Source organism: Garra rufa, chromosome 23 (assembly GCF_049309525.1).
Source record: "Garra rufa chromosome 23, GarRuf1.0, whole genome shotgun sequence".
Taxonomy (NCBI): Eukaryota; Metazoa; Chordata; class Actinopteri; order Cypriniformes; family Cyprinidae; genus Garra; species Garra rufa.
In genome coordinates, this window is record NC_133383.1 from 13,122,254 (window position 1) to 13,146,257 (window position 24,004).

The 24,004-nt window shown below is 41.0% G+C and overlaps 3 protein-coding genes across 3 annotated transcripts; all 3 read left to right on the forward strand.

Moving 5' to 3' along the window:
• The first annotated feature begins 1,124 nt into the window (after window positions 1-1,124).
• LOC141299583 (olfactory receptor 5K16-like) lies at window positions 1,125-2,123 on the forward strand. The gene has a single exon (XM_073829951.1). It carries the CDS (start codon window positions 1,125-1,127, stop codon window positions 2,121-2,123), a length of 999 nt encoding a protein of 332 aa, XP_073686052.1.
• Window positions 2,124-17,048: 14,925 nt separating this feature from the next.
• LOC141299499 (olfactory receptor 1073-like) lies at window positions 17,049-18,047 on the forward strand. The gene has a single exon (XM_073829854.1). It carries the CDS (start codon window positions 17,049-17,051, stop codon window positions 18,045-18,047), a length of 999 nt encoding a protein of 332 aa, XP_073685955.1.
• Window positions 18,048-20,877: 2,830 nt separating this feature from the next.
• LOC141298933 (olfactory receptor 51E2-like) lies at window positions 20,878-21,852 on the forward strand. The gene has a single exon (XM_073829230.1). It carries the CDS (start codon window positions 20,878-20,880, stop codon window positions 21,850-21,852), a length of 975 nt encoding a protein of 324 aa, XP_073685331.1.
• The last annotated feature ends 2,152 nt before the right edge of the window (window positions 21,853-24,004 follow it).

Here is a 24,004-nt window from a genome sequence, read left to right on the forward strand (position 1 = left end):
TTTCAATGCCCTCGCTCAGGGAAGGAGGTTCTCACCCAAGGTTCTCGCCTCATCCATCGTCCCTTTGGTGCAGTGAAGTTGGGGGTGTTTTAATTCCATAGAACATCTGTGGAGGAAGATGAAGGTTCGAGTTGCCAAAAGGTCAGCCTTGAAACCTTAATGACTTTGGACTTTGGAGAGGATTTGCAAAGAGGAGTGGGACAATGTTCCTCCTGAGATGTGTGGAAACCTGGTGGCCAACAACAAGAAACGTCTGACCTTTGTGATTGCCAATAAGGTTTTGCCACCAAGTACAAAGTCATGTTTTGCGAAGGGCTCAGATACTTGCAAATAATCACACCAACTGTTGTCACCCTCTCAACAAGCGGCTTGGTGATGCCTTTTAGCCTTGTGTAGGTCTACAATTCCTGACATCCTTGGACAGATCTTTGGTCTTGGCCATGGTGGAGAGTATGGAATCTGATTGATTGTTGGCTTCTTTAAGAGAGTGCTCCTAATCTCAGTTCGTGACCTGAATAAAAGATACCCGGGAGCCAGAAATCTTGCTGATTGATAGGGGATACATACATATTTCACTCATTAAAATGCCAGTAAATTTATAACTTTTTTAAATGTTATTTTCAGATTTTTTTTGTTGTTATTCTGTCTCTCACTCTTCCAAAAAAAAAAAAAAAAACCTTCCATCAGAATTATAGACTGACCATTTCTTTGTCAGTGGGCAAACGTACAAAATCAGCAAGGGATCAAATAATTTTTCCCCCCTCATTGTAGTTACTTCTGTTGTAGTTACTTTTTCTTCAAATCTTTAGGGAGAAGGGGTGATCTATGAACTTAAGCCCCATGTGCAAGAGAATGATCTACTATATATTTGTCTGATAGCTAGCTAAAATAATGAGAAGGTAGCAACTTTGGAGAAGGTAGAGTATAAACCATTTGTTTCCTCTGTGCTGTTTTTCTGTGTAGTGACTACTTTATGTTCAGTATGTTTATATGTAAGAATTTTCTTTAATGCAATGTGATTGGAAATGAAATGATTACTTAAACATTCTTTGTTGAACAGATTTCAATAACAGCCTTTTTTAAATCATAGGTGGCACAAAAATTCAGACAACAGGACAGGCATCATGAGCTCCATGCAGTCAAACTCCTCTGCAAATGTGACCTTTGTTCGTCCTGCTACATTTTTCCTTAATGGCTTTTCCAATGTCCCACATGTGAAATACTACTATGTGTTTTTGTCTTTAGTGTATGTTGTGACTGTTTTAGGGAATTCATTTATCATGTTTATCATATATTTGGCCCACAGACTTCACACAGCCAAATACATTGGTGTTTTTCATCTGGCACTTTCTGACCTGTGTGGAAGTTCGGTTTTGATTCCAAATATAATTGACACATTTTTGTTTGGGCACCATGACATTTCATATGAAGTGTGCTTTGTAAGTATGTTTTTTATATATCATTTCATGAATCTGCAATCTTTGACTCTACTTGTCTTGGCTTATGACAGACTGGTTGCTATTTGTTTTCCTTTACAGTATCATGCCATTGTAACCAAACCAGCCATGTTTCTGATCATAGGGGTGATGTGGATTGTGTCTGCGACATATTTTTCTGTACATGTGGGTTTGCTGAAAAGACTCTCTATTTGTAGTTCTAATGTGGTTAATAGTTATTTTTGTGATTATGGTCCTGTTGCTAGACTAGCTTGTAATGATAACTCACTAAATTTACTGATGGGAAAAATTTGCTTTGCTTTCCTGATTTGCTTGCCTCCAGTACTGATCATCATCTCATATTTCTGTATTGCTCTGGCTCTGCTTAAAATTGTCCATGGTGTTGATCGGATCAAAGCCATAAAAACCTGCACCTCACATTTCATGTTGGTGGCAGTTTTTTATCTCCCACTTTTAAGCAATAATTTTGCAGCTGCTACAACACCGATCCATCCAAATGCCCGGATAATTAACAATTCTTTGACTCAGATAATGCCACCTATGCTGAATCCCATCATATACACTCTGAAGACAGAGGAGGTGATGCAATCCATCAAAGAACTGTACAAACGCAACAAGGTAAATACAACAAGAGAAAGACATATGAAATTCTGTGTAAGAAACTAATAATGATTCAATCTTGTATAAAGTTGCCAGTGCAAAAATCTTTTATTTTACCTTTTTCTTTGCATGTAAAAAGGTTTCAAAACACTCCTATAACTTTGTCTGTTATATGTTCAATGTTGTTTTTTAGTATACTTATAATGATTTATTCCCACCGTTCTGTCATATGACACATCAGCAGGTGTCCCTTTTTTTCTTAAGAGAGATTCCAGACCATGCAATGCAGGCATGTGCTGCAGTGAACTTATTCCTTAAATTACATTAAAAAACAAAATTGTTTAACTTTGAATCACTAATGATGTATATTCTGTTCAATCCATGTTTAAAACCCAAAACAAAACAAAAGCTTGACAAAATATTGTTTAACAATATTACTATTGATTTTTTTTATCTTGTTTATACAATTGTCTTTAGACGGAAAAAAGGTGGATCCTTATTTTATTGTCTAATGTTCCTCTTCTCTGGTTCTTAGATGCTGGCTTTGAAATATCTTAAAGTATTTAAAATATCCCTATAAATAATACCATGATAACTATATTTTTGTATAAACACCACAGGTAGCATTACTTAAAACATCATTGTAAAGAAATAAAGCGTGAGAAGGATTATTTAAGTTCTTACATGATTGGAAGAAGATCTCTCATGCAATATTTATGATTTTAAAAATGGAACGCTTAAAATAACTATTTGTCAGTGACCACAGATACCTTGCTAATCAGTTTTGTTATACAGGGATATAACAAATGTAAAAATTAAGTAAATGTTTACTGCTTCTATTAGAGGAGAGAAATACTTGCTGTGTGAAATATGCTGAAAATATACAATGTACTGAAAACGTCTCAGTTTACGTATGTAACCCTAGTTCCCTGAAGGGAACGAGATGCTGCGTCGAAACGCTATGGGAACGCCCTCAGCGTGAGCACGCTCTAAATCATGTGTGCAGTCAGCCCAATGGAATCACGAGACGGCACCGGCGTGATGACGTCACCGACCAGGAAGCTCAAAAGCACGTGCGGAGAGAACAGCGTCAGCTTCTGGAAGTAGCAAGTGCTGCAGGGATGCCGGAAGTATGGCCCTCGAGACGCAGCGTCTCGTTCGCTTAAGGGAACTAGGGTTACATACGTAACCTGAGACGTTCCCTTCCATGTAACTCGAGCTGTGTCGAAACGCTATGGGAACGAGAATGCCCACGCCGCCATACTGAAGAAATGTCCCTGCCCAAAATTAGGGCGAGAGAACGAAGGGGCCGGGAGTGGCTCTGAGATCTAGGCCGTAGAACCTAGCAAAGGTTAGGGGCGTGGACCAACCCGCAGTGTTACATATCTCCTCCAGGGAGAGTCCCGAGAAGAAAGCTTTCGAGGCAGATACTCCACGGGTAGAGTGAGCCTTGACTCCCAAAGGTGAGGGGATATCAGAGTACTCATAGGTAACCGAGATGGCATCCACAATCCACCGGCTTATGGAAGGCTTAGCAGCAGGGCGGCTTCTCCTCGGGGGGCCGTAACAGACCAGAAGTTGGTCAGCCTTCCTCCACAGGGCAGTTCTGTGGACGTATGTGTCCAGTACTCGCACTGAACACATACAATTAAGCTTCTGATGGCCGGGCTCCCGAAAGGGAGGAGGATGAAAAGCCTGCAGTACAACAGGCCGGGGTGCGACCTTGGGGAACTTAGGAAGGTATCCCGCCTTGGGATACAGAAACACTTTGGCCATTCCAGGCGCAAAGTCGATAAAGGAAGGAGCCACTGAGAGGGCCTGAAGGTCCCCAACCCTCTATAGAGACATAATGGCCAAGAGAAAAGCAGTCTTAATAGTGAGAAGGTGATCAGAGATCTCTTCTAAGGGTTCAAAGGGAGGCTTACACAAAGCCTCTAGCACCACAGCCAAGTTCCACGTGGGGACACGAGAGCGTACTGGAGGCCTCAACCTCAGCGCACCGCGGAGGAAACCTATATATCGATTTACCGATATTTTTACCGATATTTAAGCATTTTACCGTAATCCGTTATCGGTTTTGTAATATCGGGTTCACCGATAAACGCCGCCATCTTGTGGGCGTTTTGAGAATTACACACATGATCGCCATTGCAGCACGGCGTCTGAGGGGAAACAACAACTGTGTGCACAGGTAAAGTATACTTACTTGCTTTGCTATATTTAGTAAACTTTATTTAACATAACAGCTATTAATGCACAAATTAGATGTGTTACATAAATGACTGATATGTAGCTTATGCAGCTTGGCTCTAAGAAATAAAGACGAACTCACAGAGTCACACAAGATAATCCGTCAAATCCTGTCACAATAAAGACGTAATTTTGCCTGAATTAAATAATATACAGCCATGAATTACATCTAAGCCCTAACCCGGCCCTGGCCCGAGACTCACAGGCTGTAGCCCTGCCCTTGTCGGACAGCTTATCAAAATGTTTGGACAGAGTCCGACCCGAAGCCCGTCTTTTTTCCGCCAAACAGCTTATACTGTTACAGCCATTAAAGGGGCTATATGCAACTTTTCCCCAAAAATAAACGTAACAATAGCCTTTTTATTTGACCATTTATGACTCGAACATCTCCTGATGAGCATACTGACACCTTGTCAGCTCACAGTGAGTGCACCTATGAGCCTGTATCCTATTTTCTGTCGGGTCGGATTTTTTGCGCGCTGTTTGCGGATGTGATGTCAAGCGCGTTCATGTTAAACGTTCATGTAAACCCTTCATCAGCGTGTAGGCCAATGGCGAAATGGGTTTATTTATTTAATGTATTAATTTCTTGTGTAGTTTGTCAGCTACACATTTGACGTTTTGATAAGAGAACACTTGACATTTTGTGACACGTTATCTTCATTTTATGTTACAATTTATAAAACACTCACACTATTCTAAACAAACACTATTACTATATAACTCCGACGCACTACTGTGCATTTTGTTGTGTCATATATATTGCAAACAAACTTAGTTTCTCAAACAATATATGTATTTGACTGTTCTTACCTCTGTTAACATAATGTTGACTTCTTTGCAGCGGATGACTTGTGAAGTGTGCGCGCGCTGCGAGAGCGAGCAGAAAGGAAGAGCAGTTCCGTTTTTTTGGCCACAGGTGTCAGTCGCGAGTTTAAATTTCAGAAAATTGCATATAGCCCCTTTAAAATAGACCAGATTTGTACTTGATAGAAAGTTTGTTTTTTCGTTTCGTTTTTTTATCAGAATAATTTAGAGAAATGTTTGGAGTGTTATTTTGTTTGTTTTTTAAATATAAGTTTTAGTCCACAGTGAGTTTACTCAATTTAACCTATATATCAAATCAACACTTGACTAGTCTACAATACAATCCACAGATATAAAACAAACATCAATATATCACAATGTTAGATTTATAGTTTATTATCACCATCTCAGAACAAAGGCATTTCGAACAAAAATAGAGAGCAGGGCAGCTCTGCTGCGCAAAAACGGAACATGCAAAGACGCAGTGGTAAAGTAAACGAATAATGAACAAATATATAAAGAATAAATAATAATATAGAAAACTTCAAAAACACAACTTTACCATGTGGCTGGAAATCTCTATGCGGCACAGAGTATGTGAGCGGAGTGGAGCGGCAACAATTTCCCTTCTGTGCATTTAATAATCGCTCCGCTCCCGCTCCACTCCTCGCTCACTGATATCAGAAACACCGCTCCGTGTCAAAAAAATTCAGTATGTTTGAAATGTAATAGTCCTGTTCATAAAATATAATAAAATAAAATAACAGGAGAGTTTCAAACACTAGTGTGCAATCTTTGTTCCTACCACATGCCAAGCTAATAATTGTCAGCATTAAAAGAGTATAATTGCTGCTTTTTGCAGTGCAACGTTTGTAATGAAAATAACAATAGGCCTACGTTTTCGTCAGTTATTTTACCTACGGATCGCTGCATTTCTTACAGATTCTGCTCATTCAAAATTGGATACCATTACATTTGTTTTAATGCATTATTGACAGAGCGATTGCGTGTGAATAAGTGTTGTACCTGTTTAAATAATGCTTTCACCTGGAAATATTCAGTATCTATAAGGAACAAACTAATTCCTTGTGAACTATAATTTACCGCTCATCCATTGCCGTCATCATAGGCTTTACATTCTTTCTGATTTGAGTGATCCATCTCTATGAAGCTAGCTAAACATGTTTAACATATGAATTCCTGCTTAATATGCAGTTATATTACGGAGCGTTGGCATGAATTGTACTCTTGGAGCGAGTGAAAACCACGCCGCTCCGACTTTTAAAAAATCCGCTCCTCCCTCCATTCAAAATCACACTGCTCCACTCCGCGCTCCCCTCACATACTCTACTATGCGCGAGTTAGGCATCACTGGCGCTTCCGGACCGCACACATTAGATCTCATTAAACTTTTTTTAAAGATTTTTCTAAAGCAGGCCCGAAGCCCGATATGAGTGCAAGCTATGACGTGAAAATTGGCCCGAAGCCCGGCCCTAGGGGCACAAAAAAGTCGGACTCTGACGGGCTCGGGCTCAAATGCGCACAGGGCTCTAGCCATGAATAAGCACATGTTGTAAATAAAAGCGCTGAATTTAATTCTCTTTCTGTTGTCTATGCTCATTATTAGTCTCGTGAAGTTGGAGTCATGAATGCTAAGATAAACCGCCATGTCCTGTTCCAATAAAGACGTAACTTGCCTGAATTAAATACAGCCACTAATGAGCGTCTATATGCTCATCATTCGTCTTGTGAAGTTGCTTTCATTTTGCCGTTCACTCACCGGGTTGATGATGCCCATGAAATGCTCCAGCACAGCCACCGCATATAACTTTTAACAAGATTCACTAAAACACCCCAAATTATATTAACATTTACTATATAACCATCATTCCGCTAATAAACATCTTCTAAATAAATATAACTAAGAAATTTAATGCGCTTTGTCAGCACGCATTTCATAATCTAATCATAATCTTTTTTTCAAAAACGTAATTGTGATATATCAGAAATGCAATAAAAACGATGTTTTATTTGTTATATTTCAATATTTCATAATATTACTCAGTAAATTAACAATCCAGCAAATTATTATTCACTCTTTAGCCTATAAACAACTTTATAAACCTAATAAAACTGTAGTTTAAAATGAGGTTACTTTTCTGCAAAGTTGATATGACTCCTGTGCTTGAAGACAGACATTCTATATTTATTTTCCTTATTGGTAGTGTGTTAGTGTTGCTGCTCATGCTTTTCATAAAATAATTTTATTGTTGTAATATGAATATTAAATTTAACTTGAAAGACTGCTAACATTCATAAGTATGGACTTACTTCACTCACTTGAAGATTTTATTTTTGAACAAAAACACTTTAGTAACAGTGCACTTCTTGTATTTTTTGCACTTTCAGACCCCTCTATTTATTGGTGTATAAATAAGAGTTTTGAATTGTATGCAAGGAGGGAGTGATTGTTATAAATAAAATGGTTTGTTCAGTTCAGTGGTGTTGTAATCACTGTGTCAAAAACAGAAGTATAATAGTAAATAAATATCGGTTATGGATATCGGTTATCGGGCACATAAACATGCAAATAATTTGTATCGGTAATAAAAAAATCAATATCGGTCGATCACTACTGAGGAGCCACCAAGAGGGGCGTGGTAAGCAGAAATGGCCGCCACGTAAACCTTCAAGGTGGAGTGGGTCAACCCAGCGGAGTGACGGGCCTGTAAGAACTCCATTACTGTACCAACTGGGCCAAACTGGTGGTCTCTGCACCATGAAGTGAAGAGTCTCCACTTTAGGGCATACAGTTTCCTCGTGGAGGGAGCTCTGGACTGGAGGATGGTCTCAACAACCTCGGTTGAGTGACCGGAAGCTACGAGTTGTGCCCCCTTAGGGGCCACACCCATAGTTTCCACAGCTCCGGGCAGGGGTGAACAATGTCGCCTCCTGCCTGTGAGAGGAGATCCGTCCTGACAGGAATCTCCCAGGAGGAGCCGTCTAGGAGAGAAATCAGGTCCGAGAACCATACTCGACCCGGCCAGTACGGGGCGACTAAAAGAATGAGGAAAAAGGATGACTCAGAGAGAACCAGAGGGGACATTGCACATTATCTTGAGTTGCGAAGAGGTCCACCTGAGTCTGGCCAAAGATTCTCCAGATCTGCTTCACCACCGCAGGGTGAAGCATCCATTCCCCGGGCCTCGGCCCCTGCCTCAACAGGATGTCTGCTCCCAAGTTGAGATGCCCAGGGATGTGAACTGCTCTCAGCGAGAGGAGTTTCGCTTGGGACCACACAAGTATCTGGTGCGCCTGCTTGTACAAGGGGCGCGAACAAGGTTTCCTCCACATGTCTAAGGCACAAAAGCATCGCCGCGTGACCTTGATCATGTGAAGCGGGTTTCCCCTCGTAGAGAACCCCTTGGTTTTTAGCCACCACTGAAGGGGTCTCATGTACAGCAGGCCAAAAGGAATTACGTTGGACACAGCTGCCATCAGACCCAGCAGTTTCTGGAACCGCTCTACAGTGAGTGACCGGCCTTCTCTTACTCTCGCGACCTCTGTGAGGATCGACTCGACACGAGCAGGAGACAAACGTGCCCGCATCGTGGAGGAATCCCACACCACACCGAGATAAGTGGTCCTCTGTAATGGAGAAAGCACACTTTTCTTGGCGTTTAGTCTTAATCCCAGAACTTTCATGTGTGACAGAACAACATCTCGATGTTGAACCACCATCTGATCGGACTGGGCTACAATCAGCCAAGGAAGACAGGAAGACCCTGTCCTTCTCTTTGATGCTGGACTGGGTGAACCACAGGTGCCTCTCCGCAGCCACCATTGCTGCCATAGACCTGCCGATGGAGTGGGTGGTCTCCTTGGTGGCGTGGAGACACAAATCAGCGGTTCTGTGAAGATCGGCGATGTCATCAGGCCGAGCCCCCTCGCCTTCGTCCAGCTCTCTGAGCAGGTCGGCTTGGTAAGCCTGCAACACACCCATAGTGTGGAGGCACGCACCAGCATGACCTGCTCCCGCATACCCCTTGCCCAACAGAGCCGACGAGGTCTTAAGCAGTCTGGAGGGCAAGGTCGGAGCCTTCAAAGACGATGCCACGTCAGGGGACAGATAGCTCGCAAGCGTCTGTTCCACCCAGCGCATCGCCTTATACGCATGCTCTGACAGCCTCGCCACGTAAGCGTAATGAGCGGCAGACGGGCTGTAGAGATGTGCAGAGTATGGTTTTCCCCATGACCTCGACACCTCGGTATGGAGGTCAGGGAAAACGGAAGACTCCGGCGTGGAGGTGGTGGCCGAGACCGCAGAAAGCGCTCATCCAACTTGCTTCTATGTGGTTCAGCATGTCTCTCGGCCAGCCAGTCCAGATTTAAAGTGGCAATGGCACGAGTAACCACCTCCAGCAGCTCCTCATACTGGGGAGAATGAGGGGGTGAATCCTCATCGACGCCCTCCACATCCACCTCCTCGGAGGAGGATAGAAGGAGCGCCGCGCCCGATTGCAATCACCGCTCCGCCTCGACGGAAGAGGAACCAGACCCGCGAGGAATGCTGGTGAAGGCTCCCTCCTCGAAGAGAGCCTTCCAGGAGCGGAGCAAACACAAAGGCATGCGCTCACAATGCGGGCAACCAGCCCCCTCAAGGGCTGAAGCCGCATGCTCCGCTCCCATACAGACAACACACAAGCTGTGTGTGTCCTCATTCGTGATAAAACGAGAGCAAGGAGGCACACACCGCTTGTAGTCTTGCTGTTTACCCTTCTTAGACATACTCATTGGACAGACAAACAATCACTCTCAAAAAGAAAGTTGTGCAAACAGGCACGAAAAACGGAGAGTGACATGCACACAGAGCGCTTGCTGAAGACAGAAAGCTGACGCTGTTCTCTCCGCACGTGCTTTTGAGCTTCCTGGTCGGTGACGTCATCACGCCGGTGACATCTCGTGATTCGATTGGGCTGATTGCACACATAATTCAGAGCGTGCTCAGGCTGAGGGTGTTCCCATAGCGTTTCGACGCAGCTCGAGTTACCTGGAAGGGAACAAGCCTAATGTCTGGTAATCTCAGATATTTATATAAAAACAGATGGCTTGAATGGAAGATAAATATTTATACATATTTATGGCATAATGTCTGATTACTGTACAACTAATTAGTATACTGTATGTACAGTCAAACCAAAAATTATTAAGACACCAGATATAATTTTTTATATATATTTTTAGTGGGTGCAGGACACTAGAGTTCAAATATGGGACCAATATTTTCATTTGACACTTTGACCTGACCATGTTTTGTTATATACCTTTCTCTTAAAGTTAACTGACATTGTCAAGATGAATTTGTTCTGAGTCAGAACTTCTGACACAGTTTAACTCTGAGTTCTTGTCATATTTGTGACCCTGGATAACAAAACCAGTCTTAAGTAGCATGGGTATATTTGTAGTAATAGCCAAAAATACATTGTATGGGTCAAAATTTTTTTATTTTATGCCAAAAATTATTAGGATATTAAGTATCATGTATCATTAAGTATCATCAAGTATCATTAAGATCATGTTCCATTAAAATATTTTGTAAATTTCATACTGTAAATATTTGAAAACGTCTCAGGTTACGTATGTAACCCTAGTTCCCTGAGAATAGGGAACGAGACACTGCGTCCTCTAGAGGGCGCTTTTGGGGAACGCTGCAGCGTGCCTCGAGTCTGAAGAATGCATAGAAAAACTACATGAAATGGCCGGCGCCAGCGTATGACGTCACCGCGGCGCGTCAGTCGCTGCCGTTGCGTCACTACCGGGCGACCATAACATAAAGAGGCGCCCGTGCAACACAATACATCTTCAAAGTCTGAAGCTTTATCGTCCGAAGCATGGCGAAGAAGCCTAGAGGACGCAGTGTCTCGTTCCCTATTCTCAGGGAACTAGGGTTACATACGTAACCTGAGACGTTCCCTTCCGAAGGGAACTCTCACTGCGTCCTCTAGAGGGCGCTTTTGGGGAACGGTATACCAACACTGCCATGCTGAGGGGAGTGCATGCTAAGCCAGCGAGCACTAAGCAACAATTCTGAGAGGAATTGCCCCTACTAGGACGTGGTGACGGCTGTCAAAACGTTACCCCTCCCGGCCAGAGGCCTGACCTGTTACCCACTTACCAGACTGGGTAGAACCCAGGGCACAGCTCAGGCTTGGAATTATAGTAATTCCTTCTGAGGGAAACGGCTAAGCTTCGATGGAAACTTAGACTTGTCAGAACCAGAAACTACCGCAACATAGGGCCTAGTTCCCTCAGGAACTGGCTCCCATATGAGGGCAGAAACCTGTCCTGGGTCCGTTCAAAGGGCCACTAGTAGTGGCGCGCCCTAATAGTGGATGGTCAGCAGACATCAGCTAAGATATCAAAGGAGTCGAACCCAGGGAACCGGGGTTGTGAGCCGACTCCAATAGATGGGAACAAGGCAAAACGTGTGACCCATACCAAAAAGGGATTTAAAAGAGGAACCCAAACTTGGTGGGAACCTACCAACACGTGGATTTTATAGAAGTGCCCCAGGTGTGTGTGCACTTACCACACTTGTGGTTTTAACTGGAAGACGCCCAGGCATAGCGTGGGATGCTTACCGACATGATCGGATTTAAGGAGAGTGTTTTCCCAGAGGGTTTCACTATCAGCTCCATGCCGTCTGAAGAGACGGAAAGGGGATAACCCTGAAGGTGAGGGGATTGCCACACTAACCCTCCCCTGGACAGAAGCTCGCAAGCTATCTGTCAACAGAGAAGAACATGGAGCTGAGACCATCCTGCAATAGTGGACGACAGTGGAGGACAAAAATCCTGACCCTGATCCACAGGGAGAATCGCTTCTCCAGAAGGGGGCACTGCTGTCTTTTTAGGGAACCCTTAATGAAAAGGGGAAGCGTGCACAGCCCGGTCCACGCGACCTGTATGAAGGTCTGGCAATCTCACGAAGGTGGGTTGGCGCTCATAGAAGACCCTTCCCAGAAGGGGAGCTGCACAACCGAACAGGAGCGAATGCTCTCACTGTTACCCTTCATAGAGGGGAGCATACATCCAGAATAAAGGCTGGAGAGTAGAAACCTGAAGCATGAAGGTCAAGCTCCTACCCTGGGAAACAGGGAGGAGAACTTGGCCACCAAGGAGTGGTGCTCTTATAAGTGAACCCTGGAAAGGGGGCACGCCAACATCCTTGTAGCAGGTCCATAACTCTCAAAGGTCTGTCCCTGGTAGATTCCTACCCTCAGGAGGGAGGAAGCATTCAGTCCTGGGAAGTTGCTCTGAAGGAAACCCTGAATTAGGGGAGCTCAGGTCCGTTCCAGCAATCCTGCGCACAGGGAGGAACGTGAGCTCTTAACCTTAACAAACCCATTCCTCAGAAGGGGGAGCACTCAGTCCTGGGAAGTTGCTCTGAAGGAAACCCTGGATTAGGGGAGCTCAGGTCCGTTCCAGCAATCCTGCGCACAGGGAGGAACGTGAGCTCTTAACCTTAACAAACCCATTCCTCAGAAAGGGGAGCACTGTTTGCCTTGAAAGTTTCTGGGAAGCTCCGAAATGAATAAGGGCAGCTTCCTAGTTCAGACACTTCGTAAACCTTTCCTCAGAAAGGGAAGTGGAACTAGGCCTGGGGAGCGAGAATCGATCCTAAAGTGACGGCTTTCTAAGGTGTTAAACACCGAAGGATGCTCAAACCCTCTGTAGGGGAGACATTCGACAGCCTGGGTGTAGATCCTACATCAAGTGCTGCTTCAGCCCTCAGGCTTAGAATGAGGCGACTTGAAGAGAGTCTCAAAGTAGCGCTCAGATAAAAACCCCTTTCCTCAGAAAGGGGAGCGCACACCGAGAATCAAGACCCCAGCTGGAAAGCGTGTCACCAGGTGGTGCTCAAATAAAAAGCCTTTTCCGCAGAAAAGGGAGCAACCAAACCTGCTCCGAGTCCGCAGCGAGCACTCCGGACTGCTGGTACTCCTATGTAAGTGAACACCTGTCTCAACAGGTGTAGACACTCAGTTTCCATAGAAACCGTATTTAGGAGAGGACACGAAGCGGATCCTCGCACGCAGGCCGTCTGCAACAGAGTTAAACATACTAGTGCAATCTTAAATATAAATATCTTAAGATGCTTACCTAGGGAGAAAGGAAAAATTTCCTTTTGCTCGTTTAACCACTGAAGGGAGAAGCCCGATTGTGCTGGAACGAGTGTTGTGTAGACGGACACCACCATACAACCGGAAGGGAGGGGTGCTCCGTTGAGATGTTTCCACATTCCTTTTCTGAGGGAAAAACACAACACGCAACCCAAACCCTGCAGGCAACACGCCTATCCAGCCATAAGGGGGGCGTAACTAGGGAGTTATGCTCCTGTCTCAACAGGACATAAGTCTACACTAGGCCTGCAAAGGACAGCATAAACATACCAAGGGCAAACCTAAGAAAAACTTAGGGAGCTTACCTTGAAGAGGACAGAGGTCCTATGTGTAATATATGCTGTAAGGGTTGATTTACCGCACAGCCTGTGGAGTGGAGAGGGCAAACACTGCCGTAACCTTAATCCATAGGATCAGAGGGGGCGTCTGCCGTAGACTCGTCGTATTTCTTCTGTGAATAGAGAAAAACATACACAGGTCTGAGACAGTATGAAGTTCCTTCACGTAAAAAATGGATCATACTCACCCATTTAAAAGCATCCTGTTTCATAGAAAGAGGCGGGGTTTTTTTTTTTTTTTTCAGAGACCGCCTGATTCCAGACCGTCCGAAAATTAGGGTTCTATACAGGTAGAACCCCCAAAGGACATCATGGGTCCGGGGAGTGCAGGAAGCTTAAATGGAGACAGGGGAATTAATATGGCGACCCGACTGGACCGAGGGAAGGAGAGGTATTACTCTGACCCCTGCGAGAATTTTGTCTCGCTTGGATGACTTCCCTGAAATCCTGTCTGTCACCTCTCGATCCGCGTCGCCTCCTAGACCTGCTCGCAGGCGGGGGAGGAGCGCGGGATGCAACACTAGCCTTCTGCACCTACCTCCGTTCCTCAGAAGGAGGCGGAGCAGGACCCCTGTGGTGTTCGGGCTAATACCTGGACCTTCGAGGGATAAAGGATTTTTCAGCAGATCGGCTGGGTAGGCTTGGAGCACTGCCATGGTGTGCAGTGCACCCACCGCCTGACCTGCTGCTGCATACGCTCTGCCGTTCAGCAGGGCCGGAGAAGGCAGAGAGGGAGTCTTGAGAGAGAAAGCCCGCCCTGTGGAGAGATAGCATCTCTTCCACAAGGGGCGTCCTCTCATAGCCGTGGTCGCGCAAACCCTCGATACTAGCATAGTTCGCAATGGACGAACTATGAATGCGCGCCGCGTACGGCTTTTTCCAGACCCTCTCGATTTCAGTATGAAGATCGGGAAGGAATGGGAGACTCACCAGAGCTGGATGGTTATGGCCTGAAAAGATATCGCTCGTCAAGGCGACCCCGCGGCGCTATCTTTCTAGCCCGCTTCCACAGCAGGACAAGCCTGGCCGTGGTGCGGTCCATAACCTCTGGCAGCTCTTCGTATGCAGGGCAGGAAGGTAGAGAGGATTCAGCCTCAGCGTCTTCATCCATCTCTAGCATTTCCTGCTCTTCTTGGGTGGAACCCAAAAGAGCACTTGCTCCTGGATCTGATGACGTCAGCGATAACGCACCATCATCAGCTAGGAGCCTGTCGTCGTCTCCGGCTGGCGAGAGAGAGAGACCCCTCTCAAAATCGTCAGCCAGTTCCACTTGCGAGCCCCACGAGCTCAGTTTCCTCCGTGCCTCGGCAACGGCAGGACCCGAACCGCGAGGGGCAAGTGGACGCTCATCTTTCCTCAGAAAGAGAGACAGACGAGACCGGAGCTTCTTCATAGAGAAGCGCTCATAATGTATACACAATGCCCCCTCAAGGACATCGCGTGTGTGCTCTTAGCCCAAACAGAATATCGCAAAGATCATGTGTGTCATCAGGTGTCAAATAACGCGGACACGGATGAACACACCGTTTAAACGACTTGCTAGTGCTTGCCATGATAGTAGTTCAAAGAAAGGATTCTTACCGTTTCTTCCCATGCACATCCAAACCGGGAAAGCTGAAGACAGCGAAGATGTATTGTGTTGCACGGGCGCCTCTTTATGTTATGGTCGCCCGGTAGTGACGCAACGGCAGCGACTGACGCGCCGCGGTGACGTCATACGCTGGCGCCGGCCATTTCATGTAGTTTTTCTATGCATTCTTCAGACTCGAGGCACGCTGCAGCGTTCCCCAAAAGCGCCCTCTAGAGGACGCAGTGAGAGTTCCCTTCGGAAGGGAACCTAATTTTTGATTGGAAATATGCATTGCTAAGAACTTCATTTGGACAACTTTAAAGGCAATTTTCTTAATATTTAGTTTTTTTTGCACCCTCAGATTCCAGGTTTTCAAATAGTTGTATCTCGGCCAAATATTGCCCTAACAAACCATACATCAACAGAAAGCTTATTTATTCAGATTTCAGATTATGTATAAATCTCAATTTCAACATTTTCGACAAAATTGACACTTATGACTGGTTTTGTGGTCCAGGGTGCCATTTTATTACCATTTTTTTAAACTGTAGCAAATAAACTTTGATAATGTGAGAAATGTTGAATGTGTCTGAATAAATTTTGGTTTGACTGTAAATCCCCTATATAATCCCCTGGTCCTTGGCTGGTCTTAAAATTAGGAAAATAAAACCTCAGCTGAACAACAACACATAACAAAATGCACTGTGTCATTATTTATTCAACAAAAATAAAGGCAAAATGGAAACGCCATATGTGACAAAGTTACCCCCTTACTGTTAACATTCGAATTAAGAGGGTAAATAACAGTCAAGCACTGCTAATCAAATACCTTTGATTAACTGATCTTCAGCAAGTTTGAGCGCCTCTATAAAAGCATAAGCTTTGGCAGTTTGCTGGTCTGGAGCCTTCAGGTGTGTGTTAACCCAATGCCAAGGAGGTAAGACATCAGCAATCATCTTAGAGAAGCATTTGTTGCTGGCATCAATCTGAGAAGAGTAATACAGCCATTTCCAAACAATTAAAAATTTATTTACAAGTGCAAGACATTAAAAACAGACACATCTCTTTCCAGGAGTGGACGTCCCAGAAAATTTACTTTGTCACACATCGCCTTTCCCTCTTGGCTGTATTTTTCTTAAATACTGTAAATAATGACACTGTAATGATGTTTATCTGAGGATTTATTTTGCAAATTTTAAGACTTGCCAGGACCAGATATTTTTTAATTATGTCCCAAAACAGAAAACCATGAAATTTAATAGGGTGGAATTTCATAGTTTTCTGTTTTGGGGCAGGTCTTAAAATTTGCAAAATAAATCCTCAGATTTTCCTAATTTTTACATGACTGTATATCTGACAATAACATTTTAGTTGTTCTGTAATCATTATTCGTCTCTAATATCATGGGTCAAAACATTACATCAACTTAAGCTTTAAGCTTTTTTTTTTCAGTTAGGTTGTAAAGACTTTTCCTGCCCTTTTTTCCTGAAGTCTGTAGGGAGAAGGGTTGATCCACAAACTAAAGTCCCAAGATGAAGAGAAAGATCTAGTATAAATATATCTGATATCTGATATATCTGAAAATTATTGTGTTGCAGTATTGTAGAAGGTAGAGTACGAACCACGTGTTTCCTCTGTTTTCTATCTAATGATTTTAATGTAGTGACTCAATGCTTGTATTATTTTAATTAGAATATGTCAAAGAGCATCTGAGAATTTGTACTCATGAATTTGCTGTCACTAGAAATGAAATCATTATTTGAATATTCTTTGTTATTGAGTGTGTTTCTATAATAGTTCTTCACCACAGGTGGCACAAAACGCCAGACAACAGGACAGGCATCATGAGCTCCATGCAGTCAAACTCCTCTGCAAATGTAACCTTTGTTCGTCCTGCTACATTTTTCATTAATGGCTTTTATAATATTCCACTTGCAAAATACTACTATGTTTTCTTGTCTTTGGTGTATGTTGTGACTGTTTTAGGGAATTCATTTATCATGTGTGTCATTTATTTGGCCCGCAGACTTCACACAGCCAAATACATTGCTGTTTTCCATCTGGCACTTTCCGATCTGTGTGGAAGCTCAGCTTTGATACCAAAAACCATGGACACATTTTTATTTGACCACCAGGTTGTTTCATATGAAGCTTGTTTGGCAAATATGTTTTTTGTATATCATTTTATGAATCTGCAGTCTTTGACATTAGTTGTCTTGGCTTATGACAGACTGGTCGCTATTTGTTTTCCTCTACAGTATCATGCCTTCGTAACCAAACTGGCCATGTTTCTGATCATTGGGGTGATGTGGATTTTTTCTGTAACTTATTTATCTGTACTTGTAGGTTTTGTGAATACACTCTCTTTTTGTAGATCTGTTGTGATTAATAGTTACTTTTGTGATCAAGGACTTATCTATAGACTGGCTTGTAATGAAAATTCTTTAAATGTACTGATGGGAAAAATTAGCTTTGGTCTCCTCATGTGCACACCACTCATACTGATCATCATCTCGTATTTCTGTATTGCTCTGGCTCTGCTTAAGATTGCTCATGGTGGTGACCGGATCAAAGCTATAAAAACTTGCACCTCACATCTCATGTTAGTGGCAATTTTGTATCTCCCAGTTTTAAGTAATAATATTGCCGCCGCCACAACACTTATCCATCCAAACACCCGGTTAATTAACAATTCTTTAACACAGACAATACCACCTATGCTGAATCCCATCATATACACTCTAAAGACAGAGGAGGTCATGCAATCCATAAAAGAACTGTACAAACGCAGTAGGGTGTGTGCTACTATAGAATTAAATAGAAAATGCAGTGGGAGAATTTAAAATGATTTAAAAGTATTTAGTTCTTATCAATATTGCTGTTTGTTAACTTTCATTATTTGCTTGAATGAAACTGTTTCTGTTATATTGTCTCTTTAGAACATTTAACAGATATTTAAAAGATATTTCGCTGTCTTATAAAAGAAACTCTGACTTGTCACGATTAAAATTGAACAGTTTCTGTTGTTCTAATGTTTACTGTTTATTTATGACTATGCAGTGACGCTGATTCCCACTATTATGTGCTATTTGAAATACTGATGTGTTGAGTGTTGATCAAAATTTATTAAACATTAAACTTTTGTTTATGTAAAAAAAATAATAATAATGCAGTCAAAATGACAACAAATTGAACAACCCTAGTACACAAGTGCTCAATATGCTATACAAAAAAAAAAAAGTTTAATCCACACAATAAACAATGGTATATTTTACATAAAAAATGCATGTGTAAAGAAACCAAATTCATCTATCAACATGAATAAAACGGTACTATTTTAATGTCTGTTGTATAACACTGCTCTCTCTTGTTTCATATGAAAAAAAAAACTCCCCATTCATTCTCTTCTCTGTAGTATGTCTCCTAATCTAGCTTTCTAATAAACTTGACTTTGTATACTGCAAATAGGGCTACTGTGTGCTGTGATGAAAAGCTTAAGATTGTAAGTCGCTTTGGATAAAAGCACTGCTAATGCCTGGGTCACACTAGACTATTTTCAAACCTAACTGATTTTAAAACCATAAATGACAGACTTAAGGAGAGTTTCAACCGATTTTTAACATTATAGTCCTCCAAATGCACACACTAGATGATTCAGCCAGACCATGAGACCACACACCTGACGATTTCACTGAGGCAATTCCACAGACACAAGATTCAAAGCAACGATCAAACGTGACTTCAGAATAACAAAAAAAGTGACCATGGACCACAAAACCAATCATAAGTAGCATGGGTATATTTGTAGCAATAGCCAACAATACATTGTATGAGTCAAAATTATTGATTTTTCTTTATTGCCAAAAATCATTAGGATATTAAGTAAAGATGAATATATTTTGTAAATTTCCTACCGTAAATATATCAAAACTAGTAATATGCATTGCTAAGAACTTCATTTGGACAACTTTAAAGGCGATTTTCTCAATATTTGATTTTTTTTGCACCCACAAATTCCAGATTCTCAAATATTGTCCTATCCTAACAAACCACACATCAATGGAAAGCTTATTGATTCAGCTTTGATGTATAGTGATGTATCTGTGATGTATAAATCTCAATAAAAAAAAAATGGACATATGGAGGACGATCAATGTTGTCAACTAGCTCTTCTGGCATGCACAACATTATAAAGGTGCTCATACTGTTGCTAATGTTGTACAAGATTTTGTCAATACTCCATTTCTATGACACATTTCTGGCTGCCATGTTTCAGCTAAATAGTTATGCAACGTAGTTTGAGGTTTGCTTGCTCTCATTGGTTGTCGTCAAACGTGTTTAATATTTAGCATTTGGGATCGGCGGGCAGTAAAATAATCGTAATGAAATTTTTTTTTTGGACAAAAAATCAGTTGTGACCAAGCGTGCCGTAGGTGTCCTGAAAAGTGAAGCCAAAAGTTTTCGTTCGCCCCCCGGTGGCTGGCTGCAGTATAGGTCATAAACCCCGCCCTCTCCATGTAATCTAATGGGACGTGAGCCAAACTAAATAATCGAATTACACGGCAAATAATTTTTTTCCAAAGGTGATTTCCATCGTGTGAGGTAGTTTTTATAATGCTGATTCATGCTCAGGTGTTCGTTTTTCTAATAAGTTTGCTTTTAAGTAGTTATTTGATGCTATAAAAACGGGGTGTGGTGTCATGATTGTGATCGTGCGATTGGGTCTGCGGGAGTTTGGGCGGGACTTTGACACCGCGGCTCCGCCTCACGACTCTACTGCGCATGCTCTGGCTCCAAACGAACCTCTACTGCGCATGCTCTGGCTCCAAATGACGTAACTTCCCCCAAGATGGTAGCGGCCATATTGAGCTGTTTTGGCTTCACTTTTCTATAGTGGAAAGAAGCGGAAACGCGTTGTCCATCTTTTTTACAGTCTATGGTTGTGACAAGCCTAAAACCAGTCCATGCTCTATGATTGTCGGGCCCAAAATCTACAAGTTTGTGCCCAGCCTAGTAAATGCATATAAGTGTAAACGTAACTGGTGCCATCTTGTGTTTCAGTTTTTCCTTTGTAGTGAAAATGACCACAGAAGACTTCAGTGTTATGTTAGTGTAGTATTGTCACACTATCTAAACTTTGAAAATGCAATGCTTTGTGGACAGCGTTATATTTAATTATATTAAATGGAAGAATACTCATAGGTCAACTTCATAGGCCTATAATTTTAGGGTATAGTGATTTCAAAAGTCATCTCTCTTCATACTTTAATTTAATCATTATCATTAGTCTAGTCTATCATAAGTTTGTATAGTATTCTTGTTTAGCAGTAAATGTATGTCACATGTCCATTTTTCCTCAAGTCTGTAGGGAGAAGGGATGATCTGTGGACTAAAGTCTAAAGCACAAGAGAACGATCTACTATAAATATGTCTGATGGCTGGTAAATTATTGAGATGGTGGCAGCTTTGGAGAAGGTAGAGTATAAACCATGTGCTTCCTCTGTTTCTTGATGCTGATTTTTACTGCAAATTACTGTTATGATTAGTGCAATATGACTATATTAACGAACATCCAATCATTTTTGTTAATTAATGCGCTGTGACTGGAAATGAATAATTAATTTAATAGGAATATTCTCTGTTATTAAGTGTATTTCTAAAATCACAGGTGTCATGCAGTCCAACTCCTCTGCAAATGTGACCTTTGTTCGTCCTGCAACTTTTTTCATCAATGGCTTTTTTAATATCCCACATGCAAAATACTACTATGTGTTCTTGTCTTTAGTCTATGTTGTAACTGTTTTAGGGAATTCATTTATCATGTGTGTCATTTACTTGGCCCGCAAGCTTCACACAGCCAAATACATTGCTGTTTTTCATCTGGCACTTTCTGATCTGTGTGGAAGCACATCTTTGATTCCAAAACTCATAGACATATTTTTATTCGAGCACCAAGACATTTCATATGAAGCATGTTTGGCAAATATGTTTTTTGTGTTTCACTTCATGAATCTGCAGTCTTTGACACTGCTTGTCTTGGCTTATGACAGACTGGTTGCTATTTGTTTTCCTCTACGCTATCATGTCATTGTAACCAAACCAGCCATGTTTCTGATCATCGGTGTGATGTGGATTTTTTCAGCCACTTTCATTGCTTCAATGGTGATTTTGATCACAAGACTCTCTATTTGTAGATCTAACGTAGTCAATAGTTATTTTTGTGATCACGGCCCTATTTTTAAGCTAGCATGTAATGATAATACCATAAATCTTATCATGGCAAATATTTGCTTTGGTCTCCTCATATGTATGCCACTGATATTGATAATCATCTCATATTTCTGTATTGCTTTAGTTTTGCTTAAGATTGCTCATGGTGCTGACCGGATCAAAGCTATGAAAACCTGCACCTCACATTTCATGTTGGTGGCAGTGTTTTATGTGCCACTTTTAGGTATTAATATTGCAGCTTTAGCAACATTTATTCATCCAAACGCCCGGATAATAAACAATTCTCTGACACAGACAATACCACCTATGCTGAATCCCATAATATACACTCTAAAGACAGAGGAGGTCATGCAATCCATAAAAGAACTGTACAAACGCAACAAGGTAAACACTAGACTAGACAGAAGTAATGGTTAAATGCAAAGGGTTATTTAAATAAAATAAGATTGATTTTGTTGCTCTACTTATCTGTACTTATTTATTGTCTATGAATATCTGATTGGTTAGATTGCCAGTTGGGGGCATTCAACAAATATTTAATTTAACAGAATTGACTGACCTATGTGTTGCAGAAAATAATCTTGAAAAAATAAATGACTATTTATTAGGTCACGGAATTTAGAATGTGTTTTATAAGCAAAACTGAACTAATAAATTGACTTCATGTTCTTTTGTTGGAAATGATTGCAATGTTAGTTTGTAGTGCAACAAAGCTTTCCACGTGAAAGCTGATGTGATTATAAGTGCATAAGGATAGATCACACAAAAATAAAAATTATCTTCATATCCTCATATTGTGCCAAAGCCGTTTGGCTTACTTTTTTTTATCTGTGAAATAAAACACAAAAAGTCACACATGCTGTAACGTCAGCCTCACAATTAATTTTTAATAAATGAAAATTAATAAACGTGAACGGTGTTCAATGGGAAAAAGGGCATTCGTACAGTGTATTCATACAATGTTTATGATATAAACATTATAAACTGTGTATATTAAAAAAAGGTAAATATGCATATTACTAATGTAGATAAAAGTTAAAAGATAGACTAAAGTAAAGAGAAAACCTTTTTCATGTAAGCCTACAATGAAATACACTCACTAATCACTTTTGCAGAAAATATGAAATAGAAAAAGAACACTGAGAATGAAAACCATTCTGTGATTGTAGTGTGCCCTCTAGTGGGAAGACCAAGTGAAGTGTTGTTCTGGATTATGGATTGAGTTTGCTTTGATTTACTGTGGACTATTTTATGTTTTGCCAATTGGCTAATGTGGCAACCATTTTAGGCAATACATATTTTTGAATATGTATTCTCAATGGCTGTACAGGTAGAAAGACACTGAATGGTGTAGTTACAGTCATCAGTTAAGTCATCATTTACTCATAAACTTGACATTTCAAACCCATAGAAACATCAAAAGCACTGTAACTATGCCTGTCAAGATCTAAAAAGAATAGAAAACCATTAGAATCTGGGCTGTTTGGCTTTTCATAACATATTGTTTTAGACTGGAAAACAGAAACATCCAAAATGCACAACTAGATGTTTATTTTATTACACTTTGAATATTTCTGTCTATAGATTTCAGTTAAAATACACATTTTTATAAACCTTTTCTCAAAATGAGTTCTATTTTACCTCATGTACTGAGTGAAATCTTACATCCTCCAAACTTTACAGTTTAATTCATATCTAAATGATAGTTTCATAAACATTACCAGTTAGAAGCTTTTGAACAGATCTTTTGTTTTTTAAAGAAGTCTTTTCTGCTCACCAAGCCTGCATTTATTTGATCTAAAGTACAATAAAAACAGTACAATTTTGAAATATTTTTACTATTTAAATAACTGTTTTATATTTGAGTATATTTTACTTAATTTATTCCTGTGATTTCAAAGCTGAATTTTTAATTCAGTTACTCCATCATTCCTCCAGTCACATGATCCTTCAGAAATCATACAGAAATATTTTGATTTGCTGCTCAAAAAGCATTTATAATTATAATGTTGAAAACAGCTGTGTAGAATTTTTTCAGGTTTCTTTGATGAATAGAAAGTTCAGAAGAACAGCATTTATCTAAAAATAGAAATTATAAATGTCTTTATCATGACTTTTGATCAATTTAAAGCATCTTTGCTAAATAATAGTATTATTTTCTATAATTTTTTTTCCCATTTCTGAAGGATCATGTGACACTGGAACTGGAGTAATGTTGCTGAAAACTTAGCTTTGATCACAGGAATAAATTACATTTTTAAATATGTTCAAATAGAAAAGAGTTATTTTAAATAGTAAAAATATTTCAAAATTTTACTGTACTTTGGATCAAATAAATGCAGGCTTGGTGACTTCTTTAAAAAACACTACAAATCTTACTGTTCAAAAACTAGACTGGTAGTGTATAATTTGTCTAATTTTACACTAGATTTTATTAATGAAAATAATAATGAAAATTCTTTTTTTTACAGTAAAATTGTAAAAACTGTAAAAATCTTTAATTGGAAATTGGAAATCTTTAACTGGAAATTCAAATGAATGCACATTTAACAAAACAGTCACTCACTTC

Excerpts from the sequence above, each read along its gene's own strand:
- LOC141299583 (XM_073829951.1), top strand. The coding sequence starts at position 1,125 with ATGAGCTCCATGCAGTCAAACTCCTCTGCAAATGTGACCTTTGTTCGT.
- LOC141298933 (XM_073829230.1), top strand. The coding sequence starts at position 20,878 with ATGCAGTCCAACTCCTCTGCAAATGTGACCTTTGTTCGTCCTGCAACT.
- LOC141299499 (XM_073829854.1), top strand. The coding sequence starts at position 17,049 with ATGAGCTCCATGCAGTCAAACTCCTCTGCAAATGTAACCTTTGTTCGT.